Source organism: Schistosoma mansoni, chromosome 4, assembly GCF_000237925.1.
Source record: "Schistosoma mansoni strain Puerto Rico chromosome 4, complete genome".
NCBI lineage: Eukaryota > Metazoa > Platyhelminthes > Trematoda > Strigeidida > Schistosomatidae > Schistosoma > Schistosoma mansoni.
In genome coordinates, this window is record NC_031498.1 from 5,486,126 (window position 1) to 5,498,151 (window position 12,026).

Consider the following 12,026-nt stretch of genomic DNA (forward strand, 5'->3'; position numbering starts at 1 on the left):
CAAATGGAGAACCGATCACGGTAAGAGATATGATTATCTAAATGCGCGTTTACGCAAATCCACTCACAAGATAATCATTGTTGCAGATGCTTCTATGCCAATCATTGGTATAGACCTACTACAACATAATCTACCCATCAATCCAAGCAAACACAAGTTAGTAGGTGAAAATACCAAATTATCTGTTCTTGAACTTTATCTTTTGGTTGTTGGTTATGCCCATTTACGATCAAGCATATAATCGATCCTTCTTTTTAACGAATTGTCGACAAATGTCTCAAATCGTACGAAACACGGCCACAAATAGTGTGTGTAACCGGTAACAATACACACAACATCAAGACTACGAGACCACCTGTATTTTCGAAAGCACACTGACTAGCTTTCGAAAAGCTTCTTTTGTCCAAAACCGAGTTCAAGCCCATGATAGAGTTGGAAATTATTCGGGCATTGAACAGACCATCGGCATCTTCCATGGACATGGTCCCTGAGAGTGGCAACAACGACTAATGTCCAGCCGGTGATTAAGGGAGACTAAATACATAAATCATTTCCGATCGTTACCCCTGCCGCGCATCAACGATTTGACAGCTACCTTAAAAAGCACAACCGTTTTTTCCAGAAGTCAATCTGGTTAGAAAATACTACCAGGTTTCCATGGCTGCTGACGACATCCCTAAAGCCGATACCATAACCTCCTTCGAACTCTAAAAATTTTTCTCATACCCTTCGGTTTGAGAAATGCTGCAAAAGCTTTCCAGAGATTGATTAATGACGTCTTTCGAGGTCTCGACGTCGTACACGCATATGTAGATGACTGCTTGATCGCAAGTCCGGACAGTAAATTTCATCTTCAGCATCTGGACCTTGTTTTCGAACGACTTCAAAAATATTCAGAAATATCAAATCGAAACAGACTCCCTAGATTTTCTCGGACACAGTATTGATGTTCAAGAAATCCGATCTCTGTAGAGCAAAGTGGCGGCCATTCTGGATTACCCAGTACCAACTACAGTCTGGCAGTTATGTACGTTCAACGGCCTGTCAAATATTAATCGATGGCTTATACCAAATTGCACATCTCTCGCGCGACCCACAACAGACCGACTTAGTCGAAATGCAAAAGTTATTGATTTGGACGACAACATGAAAACAGCATCCTCCACAGTTAGGGAAGTTATCGCAAAAGAAATATTGCCCGCACACCAGGACATCAAAGCACCCGTTAGTATCACCGTAGACGCATCTGACTCGTCAATCGGAGGAGTCCTACAACAACGAACAAACAACTTCTGGGAATCTTTGAGATTCTGCTAGAGATGAACGCAGGGCACTGAATCGAAATATAGCACTTTCTTCAGGGAACTCCCAGATGTGCATTGTGCTGTACGATACTTTCAACACTATGTGGAAGGCCGAAAATTCAATCATTTTACCGAAAATGAACTTCTCACCTTCTCTTTAATCTTGTCTTCGTACAATACGCCCTAAAAGAGTTTCGACAATGAAACCACATTTCACAGTTTACTATAGATATACAGCGCATGAAGTCCGAGTTATCAAAGTCTGTTCAAAAGCCAGATGAATCACATGAGCGCGTAGTAGTACTAGATATTACGGAAGGAGAATGTGAACACAAATCCCCAACGAATTAAACTAGACCAATATCAGGGGCTATTCATGTTCCCGACAGAACAATTAAAGGTTATCTTTTCGCCATAGTGAGTTTCAAGATGCTTAGTGATATAAATTTAAATCAGCAGAGCACACCATCCAGACAAGTTGGGTGAAACCTTCACAATACTTCCTTCCGACCAGTGACATTTGAGAGTGGTCAATATATTTTATTCTTTCTGATACATAAGAAGTAGAAGTATTGACGTTGTGGGCCACGGCTTTTGTGTTGTACTGAAAAGTCGACGACAACTGCCTGAAATAAGTAGAGTTATAGAACAAAGGGGTTGTTGTGTCCGATCGATGCACCACATGAAAGTTGGCCATGTGAGCTAGAGATCGAATAGCAAGAGATGAAAAATGGTCACAAGAGCACACTTTAAAATATTACTTTACTCAGGTGACCTTATTTATGGATCAAACATGAAAGAACTCGTCGCAGACTGAACTATTAGGCGAGATCCAAACTTATGTGCCACGTAGTTCAGCCATGATCTCACAGGAGGCAGTCCTTCTAGATTGTCCTTTGGCATTTCGACCTCTGTGATCAACAAGACGATTAAACAAGGGATCAAAGTAACGCAGTTCGGGACCCTTATGTTTTGGTATGACTCAGCCATCCAATCACGAAATAAAACAATCGATGGCTATGTGTTTGTTCCTTTAAAAAATATTTCGGGCATAAAATTAAAATGGGGGCTCAAAGAAACAAACTGGTTTATAATTGCTCGTCTTAATGAAATAAGACATATTGGATATTGGACTGTGTTTTAGTGATAGTTTATCCGGTGGCACTTCACAGGATTCAGGTGGTGTTGCTCTTAGCGGACGTCAGCGAAATGGTAGGTGTTGTCTTGTGTAGTTTCTTTCCACCTTGACGATGAAATTAACTTAGAGCGAAAGTTCGTGTTATTTTCATAACATGCTTATAGAGACAGATAGTGAGACTAGAAGTTGTATGGTTGTCGGTTGCCGTTGCGTATTGCCTTTGATATTTTTGCAGGTTGTGGGCAGTGGTATCATTCCCTCTGGCCATACTCATTTAAGATAGGTAGTTAGCTTCTTGCTCTCATTTTCTTCAGCCGTCGCTGGGGACATGAACTTAAGGAAAGCAATAGAGCAACGGTATTTTCTACAAAGATACTAGACATTGTCCGGAAACTCTAGCTAGGAGGTCTGTTGATGACTCGAGCAGTACAAATTGTGTTGTAGGTAACCCACCTGGCAAACATTTCATTTACCGAACAACTAAAATTATTCGTATGCAAGGTACAGGGTTTTTAATGAGACCATTTATAAGTTGTAATTTACTAAGGAGTTGTAATTAAGTCTGCTTGATTGTAATAAGATGACTTGCGGCGAAACTGACTAATATTGTAGCGGTTTCTGAATCTCCAACTACTTTTAACAAGTCATCCCGGAATTCTCTGCCAACTGAAGTGTCCCAAGTAGCTAACCAGAAGTCTTTCAAAAGAAAGCTTGACGTACTATTGATACCGCAGGATAGTTCGAACTAAAGTTTACTAGTATCTCACTAATCTGCTAAATATACCTACGTTTATACCTGAAGGTATCTGTAATCCCCCTCTTCTAGATACGATAGTGCATTAAGGGAAAGCTTGTATCCCATCCACAATCATTTAAACCGCTAACCCATCGCCTTAAGCGTGTATCCACACTGTTTTAAAAGTTTGGTTGGTATTTGTCCAGGTTATATACCATAAAGAAATATAATAAGGGGTCCAAAATTCACATGCGCTATAATACTTGAGCTAAAAAGTACAATCTTATTTTAACCGTAATTATTCGTAGCTGTCACCTTGGCGTGCTAGATTCTGTTTTTTATACTTGAAGACTACATGTATTGGTCGTTGCATATCTAGTCGTCAACGAATTGTCGACTTATCCATAACGTCATTCCTCTACTTTACCTCTTCATGTGCTTCCTAGTTTGTTTACATTTATTTCCTGGCGAGTTACTCGTGAGTACCTTGAAGGAAATAATGTTTTTTGAATTTCCTGTCCTAGGTGAAATTCACAGTTGATGAGTTGCGTCGGATGATGGATTATAAACGGAATATTCGCAATATGTCCGTTATAGCACACGTAGATCATGGGAAGTCCACACTTACAGATTCGCTTGTCTGCAAGGCCGGCATTATCGCTGATTCACGTGCTGGAGATGCTCGGTTTACAGACACACGAAAAGACGAACAAGAAAGGTGCATCACTATCAAATCAACAGCTATCAGCTTATATTATGAAATGTCTGATGAAGACGTCCAGAGCGTTAAAGCAATTCAGCCAATTTCTATTAACTCAGAAGGAAAAGAAGAAAAAGGGTTTCTCATAAACCTCATAGATTCACCAGGGCACGTCGATTTTTCCTCAGAAGTCACTGCAGCCCTTCGTGTGACAGATGGAGCTCTTGTCGTTGTTGATTGTGTATCAGGTAATTTGCTTTTGATTTATGGTATTTTGTTAGGTGTCTGTGTACAAACCGAAACGGTTTTGCGTCAGGCTCTCACAGAACGCATCAAACCAGTATTATTCATGAATAAGATGGACATGGCGGTCACAACTCTGAATTGTGACATGGAAGAACTTTATCAAAAGTTCCAGAGGGTAATCGAAAACGTCAACGTCATAATTTCGGAGTTTGAAGTAGCTAATAACCCAATGGGTGATCTTACGTTAGATGTTGCAAAAGGAACTGTAGGTTTCGGTTCCGGTTTGCAAAGTTGGGCCTTCACATTGATGACATTTGCTAGACTTTACTCAAGCAAATTCGGAATTGAACCAAGTGTATTGGTTAAACGTTTTTGGGGTGACAACTTCTACAACGCTAAGACAAAAAAATGGACTAAAGAAAAACCAGCTTCTGACGGCGTTCGTGGCTTTAACCAGTTTATATTGTCGCCGATCTACAAGGTTTTCGATACTATCATGAGAAAAAGTAAGGATGAACAGATCGAATTACTAACGAAGATGGGTGTAACGCTAAATGAAGCTGAGTTATCTCTTCCTGACAAACAAAGACTGAAGACAGCATTACATAAGTGGCTTCCTGCTGGCGACTCACTTCTGCAAATGATATGCATTCATCTCCCTAGTCCTGTCACTTCACAGCAGTACAGAGTAGAAATGCTTTACGAAGGACCCATGGAAGATGAAGCAGCTATTGCAATGAAAAACTGTGATCAGAATGGTCCAGTCATGATGTACATTAGTAAAATGGTGCCGACTTCAGATAAAGGTAGGTTTTATGCGTTTGGCCGTGTGTTCTCTGGTACAATTGGAACGGGACAAAAAGTAAGAATAACTGGCCCCAACTACGTTCCAGGGAAGAAAGAAGATCTTTATGAAAAGACTATTCAACGAACTGTACTTATGATGGGACGTTCCACGGAAGCGATTGAGGATGTTCCATGTGGAAACATCTGTGGGCTAGTGGGAGTGGATCAGTTTATTGTTAAAACTGGCACCATTACAACATTTGCGGGGGCTCATAACTTGAAGCAAATGAAATTTAGTGTCAGTCCTGTAGTCCGCGTTGCAGTTGACTGTGTAAATCCTGCTGATTTGCCAAAGCTTCTTGAAGGCTTGAATCGTCTTGCCAAAAGTGATCCTATGGTCCAAGTAGGTTATTGAAATATTTATCACATATGTTTCTAGATAAAGATGGAGGAGTCGGGCGAACACATCGTCGCAGGTGCCGGTGAGCTACATCTTGAAATTTGCCTCAAGGATCTCAGGGAAGATCATGCTTGCATTCCTTTAAAAATAAGTAATCCCGTCGTTTCATATCGCGAGACAGTAACAGAAGAGTCAAACCAAACATGTCTGTCGAAATCCCCCAACAAACATAATCGTCTGTACATGCGTGCCTTACCTTTATCAGAAGAGTTAGCAAAGGACATTGATGACGGAAAAGTCAGCGCTAATCAAGACGTGAAAGATCGTTCTCGTTATCTGATAGACAACTACGGATGGGATGCTACAGAAGCTAGGAAGTTATGGTGCTTCGGTCCAGAGAACGCAGGACCTAATATTGTGGTCGATACCACCAAGGCAGTTCAATATTTAAATGAAATAAAAGATAGCGTTGTCGCTGCATTCCAATGGGCAACTAAAGAAGGTGTTCTTTGTCAAGAACACATGCGTGGAGTCCGTTTCAATCTCATGGATGTAGTACTTCACGCAGACGCTATTCACCGTGGAGGCAATCAAATCATAGGTACAGCGCGTCGATGCTTCTATGCTTCCGTTCTTACTGCTAAACCATGCTTACTAGAACCCGTTTATCTAGTAGAAATTCAAGGTCCAGCCACTGCTATGGGAGGTATCTACAGTACATTGAATCGCAAAAGGGCCATCACACTTTCAGAAGAACGAAAAAGTGACAGTCCAATGTGTATTACCAAAGCTTACATGCCGGTTAATGAATCTTTCGGTAACTCATTTTTGGTAACTTGATATTGTTTTAGGCTTCACGACTGATCTCCGCGCTGCAACTGGTGGGCAAGCTTTCCCTCAGTGTGTCTTTGACCACTGGCAAATTTATCCTGGTGATCCTCTCGACGAAAACTCAAAACCTGGACAAGCAGTTGCAGAGGCGCGAAAACGTAAGGCTCTCAAAGCAGGCGTTCCTTCCTTAGATAACTTCCTGGATAAACTATAAAACCCGATCTTGTACAATGTCTTAATTACTCAATAAATTGATTTCTTGGCTTGCGGGTTCCTCTATCAACAGTTTAATGTTTGTCCTTAAAGTATTTTGTTGATTATAAGTTCTAGTCAGTGTCACTTCTTGGGATTTATGGTATATTATTGTGCTTCCCAAAGCACTCGAAGACGACATGTTATTTGTTCTAATCTCTGATAGTTACTAACTTAAGGCTATTCTGTTCCACTGTCCAGATGGTTATATTTGGTTGAAAATATGTAGATGGTATGATGCTACTTCACAGCGTACTGCAACCTAAATGTTTATAAGAGTTATAAACAAAATATGTTTTGACGGTTTGATTTCCAGTATGATTTTCGAATGGTCTGAGTGGTGATTTATTGTTACATGAGTGGTTACTAGAATCTTATGTGGTTTGAACAACGGTTGTCAGTTCGTAGCTTAATCGCTGATTAGTGTTATTTCATGTCGGTTTGGTAAATCAGGTACTTTGCGTATGTCTAATTGAACGTGATCCTTCTCCAAAGCGTCTCCATAATTGTCATTTCACCGGTACGTAATAGCTGTTGACTTGTATACCCATATACAGTCATTGAAAGTCGCGATTTATTGTGGTTGCGTTGTCAGATTTCTAGATAGGAAGTGTGCTTTCTATTTCGTGTTCCGAAAGATATAGAAAACCGAGGTTTTGGCCAACTCTCAAATCTAATCAGCTATTCACCGTATAAGCTAGTCGAGTGACAGCTCTTGATAAATCATTCGTTTGCTAAGTATGTATTCCTCTGTGAACCATTACTTAAAGGTGAGAAATACAAAATGGCCCCTTAAATCGGGGTAGGCGGTAGGGTTGTGCCCTGCTGTCAACATTCGAGTACTAGTCGCCGTCTAATTCTTACATTCGGTTGGTCAAATTAACAAGACAAGGCATCTGATAGTGACTGGCGGTTTACGATCTTTCATGTGAATCCTCATAGATTAATTCTCTAGTAACCCGCGTCATCAATTTTGTGTATGACGGACATTAGATGCGGGAATTAGGGCCTGAAAGATAGTAAGTACTTCGTGCGGTCGTTATTTCTCCTGATCGCACATCTTCGAAATGAGCGGCAATAGAAGTTACGCACGGTGACAATCTGGTTGAGGAAAGGTAGGCTTTGATCTCGTACAGTCATACACGGGTGTCTGTGGAGAAATAAACGTTACGATTTCCAAGTGTTGCAGGTTGATGTCCGACCAAAGTCTTGTGGCTAACTAACTTGCAGCTTTTCGGTCACTCCAATGAATTGAAACTTGTCCACTAATAACTGGAAAAGCTGGCGGATCTATGAAAGTGAAGTAGAGATGTTACCTTGTATCGAGACATAAAGGTCGGGGTTTGATCCTCGATGCGGACGTGGATACCCACTCTCAAGGAGTCCTACACCAGGATGAAATAGCTGATATCTAAATACAACCACTTCGTAATGAAAAGTTAACAATCTCCTCAACCATCTCATACTGTTAACCTTGTTTGAAGACTTCAATTGAAAGATGATCGTGTAATTAAATAAATATTTCTGATAATGCAGAATTCCGTGTAGCCGCACTGGAAATATAGTACCTGTTAGCAGTTATAAAGTTTGAAAATTCAACGCCGATTGGTTCTCGTTACCTGACACTCCCCAAAATGCCCTGGTACGGCCGAGAGTGGGGAGAGTACGCTCTCCCTCTCGAAATGCTCTCACATGGCCACGCGTATATAGCCTCTAACAGGGAAGTTCTACTCACTGCCTTCTCGCAGCATCACTTGTTTACGAAATTGCGAGGACGAAAAGCGAATGTCCGGCACTTCAACGAAGTTGGTGGACATGGCGAGTCCACCTAGGGGAGTTGGAAAACCCTGATTACAAACCAATGGTGCACATGGACTCCAGTATCCAGGGGGAACAAATGGCGTATGAATCTATCGTTGGTCACCGGCTACCATGGGACTGCATCTCCTCACGATGCTCCACTGCCTTGTGGATCAGATCTTTAGGTCAAAGGCTCGGGGTGTGGCCCTCTAAGAAAACCACCTGCTTCAGTTTGGGCACCTGGGCAGTATCACAGCCCTTACACAAATCGAATGAGATTTGTGTGGCTCATATGTATCTGGTGCTTCCTTTGTACCAATATTTATGTGTTTGTAGCGCTGTAAATCTGATTCCTTTTTGATCGTACGTACTGTCTATCCTCGTATGTAATAAATGACTTTATCCGCGTTAGTGAATAACGGAGTTAAATAAGTCAAATACGAGAATGGATTTAGAATGAAATATAATTTCTACACTCATTGGTCTGGCCAGGGAATCAGAGTGATGAAGCAAATAGATGAGAGCGGAACGAAGCAGAAATGATGCACATTGGAGATGGCGGGCAAGCCAACTCAATTTAAGCAAGCGTTAATCAACATTTATAGTCGGACAAATATGAGTGACAGACATATGATGAATAAGATACGAAGTGTACACATATACGCTCATATAAAAGTATAGTCAAGGTCAATAAGCGAATAACGAACAAGATCAAAATATGACTCAATGTACAGGTGAATTGGCTTGGCCAGCAACTAGAATAAAGTATATGGGCTTAACATAACAACCGATACTACATGTTTAAATAAAATAAACCTGGCACTCACGTATAGCTGATAATCATGTGAACTTTTTAGAAGATAGGTGATGCTGTTGAATATTCATCCAATTATTTGTTGAAGAATCTCACGTTAGAGGCAGTACATTTATCAGAATAAAGCTGTGTTTACATAATATGCCGCGCGGTCACTATTGTTTAGCCTAGTCCTCCATTTATTCATTCACAAATTGAGAATCAAATGCGTTTATTAAAGGAGTTCTGATAATTCTGGATAGTGTAGTTGGAAGACGAAAATGATCAGAAATGAAGTTCTTGTTGTTTCTGAGTTAGGTACTTATTGATTATTATGACTTACCAGGATGAAATATATGCATAATGCAGTGGACGAGAACACTAGTGAAAACAACTAAACGTGTCTGAATACATTACAGAATATCTTAGTAAGATCTGAGGAACATAGTAAATACTTCATTCGCAAAATGTCAATCAATTGTCACAGACTTGATTGTTCCTTCGTTTGCAAACTAATTATTCTTTGTTCTTGTCCCCTTTTCTTTGATCTTCGGCCGCTTTAAATTAAGACATCGTACATGAGATGTCGATTCACTCGAACCAATGGTCAAATAATAAATTGATCGATAGAATTTTAGTATCATTAAAGTCTTAACTGTTAAGAGTGGCAGAGGAAAAAAATGTGTAACTCTGGGAGTTATTTTCCTGGGAATTACCTTATATATCATCTACATGTATCCGCTAAACCTCGAATTCATAGTATCTTATATTAACCTAACTGTAAACTTTCATTTGAACCGTTAATTTCTACAATATATGATGTCGTTGATAACTTGTGGTTAATTAATTACCAATCTGTTGGTCATCGTTGCATTATGTCTTATGGCAATTCATAATTTGAGTTAGACTTCATGCATATAATCATGAGGTTTATAAGTATAAATAACAGATAAACTGTAAAGTACTTAGTTGGCTTTTCTGGTGTTCTTATGAGTGATCCAGAAACGGATGATTATAGTATGAATAATCGACAATTAGCGCATACAACAGCAGCGTTAGAGGGCTCAGAAATATTTGCATAGCCGAAATTCACAACAATGCAGCGAACAGGACTAATTGTTAATTAGCATAGTAAAAAGCCCCAACATCAATGTGATACTGGTTATTACTCAGTGACAACTTATTTATGGGTCAGTTACATCAAGAAGAGCACCCTGCTAATGTCTCCGATATCTAAACTGGATGATGCGATTTCGAATCTCATGTGAAAGATAAGTTCCCTTATAACCGTTGGTGCGCCTTCCTGAGGAGTCCCAATCAGCAAGAAGCGTAATTCCATAGCTTTCGAAGGGTTGATTCCAAGTGACCTAACTCTAGAAAATTATTTGTTGCTTTCGAGGCAATAAGTTCGCAAATAAAAACCAGCAAACAAGCGACTAATTGCAGAAGCAAAAGCAAATATGTTACCATGTTGACATCTCATTGTACGTTAAATGAAATACATACTACATTCAGGTATGACAAACTAAGTCGACGCACATCCGTGCCAAGCTCTGTGTTGATGTCTCTGTCTACAAAGATACAATAGTGACTTTAATCAGGTCTTTTGTACTTCAAAAAGCAGTTCCAACTTCAGTATTCTACAGAAGTATTTCATTGTGGGATAATGATAAGTCCTGCTATCTGAACGCTCGATTCGATTTTCTAGCTGCTCCTAATAACCCCAGGCTGAATCTACGCAGAAATTTGAACACAAGAGAAAAGACGCAAAGACTGTTGATAAAGATTTATTTGTCTCCCAAGAGAGATTGAAGTGGTTTAGTGATACATCACATTTTACATGATTTATTTACAGTTAGATTATCAATTAAATTTGTATAAATTGAACCGAATTGTATTTAACAATGGTAAATCAATAAGTTACTGCATGAACACATATTTAAAATATGATACAATTGAGGATCAATAATTTTTCTTAAAATGTGACGAATACATGTAACACGATTGGAGAAAATCAATATTATATGCCATTCGTATTCCAGCTGATTAGGCTATTACTCTCCATATAAAGTATGATCTACGAAATCAATAATTAATAAGAAATAACTAAAAGATGATATTATAATAATACGATTTGTTAAGTCCATGAAAACATTAATTCTAAATTCATCCTTGCAGATAATGGATAAGAGGTTAATGTGTAAACACAAGTTTCAACGTTATTTATAAGGGAAAATTGAGCATAAACTATTTCAAATATTTTTCACCTTATATACAACCGTATTAAAATATATGTAGCCAGTAAATGGAGAAGTCTGTATGCTATCATCTACCATGAACATGTGCCTAATTAAAAAAAAACGTGTCGACAATAGTGTTGAATATTGAAGGTAGAAATTCTCTCAGTCCAAATGACACTTCCAAGATTATAGTTATATCAATATGTACATTCGAAAATTTCTATTAAACAAAGAACATTGTTAAGTGAAACGATAATTTTACTTGCGGACTCCTAAAAAACGTATACATAGAAATAACTGGAAAATCTTATCAAAAAAGTAAAAATGAAAAAAACAAACGAAGCGAACGTAGGCAATGGAATATCATATACTCCAAAAAAATGAAGAAATATACATAACCGAATAAGTTCAGTATCACTACTTCTAAACCAGCAAATAGCGGCGAAAAATTCAATATCCAAATCAAATTTACAACAAAAATTACACAAAAAATATCACATATACAGCGCAAACCATATCAAAAACATCCGCACCACCAACCAACAATACGCTCAACTACATCAACATCGATCCAACGTACGCACAACCCACAAACATAAAACAAATAACACACTCACATATAATCAAACGTAACATCTACAGTCACACCAATGCACAAATTCAACACACACACACACAATCCGTTCAATTCCACATAATCAACTCATCCAAATCCACAACATCACTATCATTTGCATTATTCACTCATATTCATCTCCATCTTTCACCTTCAATAACCAACGATCACCAGCACACCAACA

At 39.1% G+C, this 12,026-nt stretch overlaps 2 protein-coding genes across 2 annotated transcripts; both read left to right on the forward strand.

The window, feature by feature from the left end:
- Positions 1–3,611: 3,611 nt before the first annotated feature.
- On the forward strand, positions 3,612–5,325 carry Smp_143150 (putative eukaryotic translation elongation factor; the record flags this gene model as incomplete). The annotated part of the gene is made up of 3 exons (XM_018796629.1): positions 3,612–3,656; positions 3,703–4,126; positions 4,160–5,325. The coding sequence occupies 3 exons, from the start codon at positions 3,612–3,614 to the stop codon at positions 5,323–5,325; spliced, it is 1,635 nt and encodes a 544-aa protein (XP_018651752.1).
- Positions 5,326–5,339: 14 nt separating this feature from the next.
- Smp_143140 (putative eukaryotic translation elongation factor) lies at positions 5,340–6,355 on the forward strand (the record flags this gene model as incomplete). The annotated part of the gene is given in 3 exon segments (XM_018796630.1): positions 5,340–5,393; positions 5,398–6,127; positions 6,162–6,355. Coding segments are annotated over 3 exon segments (978 nt in total).
- Between the last annotated feature and the right edge of the window lie 5,671 nt (positions 6,356–12,026).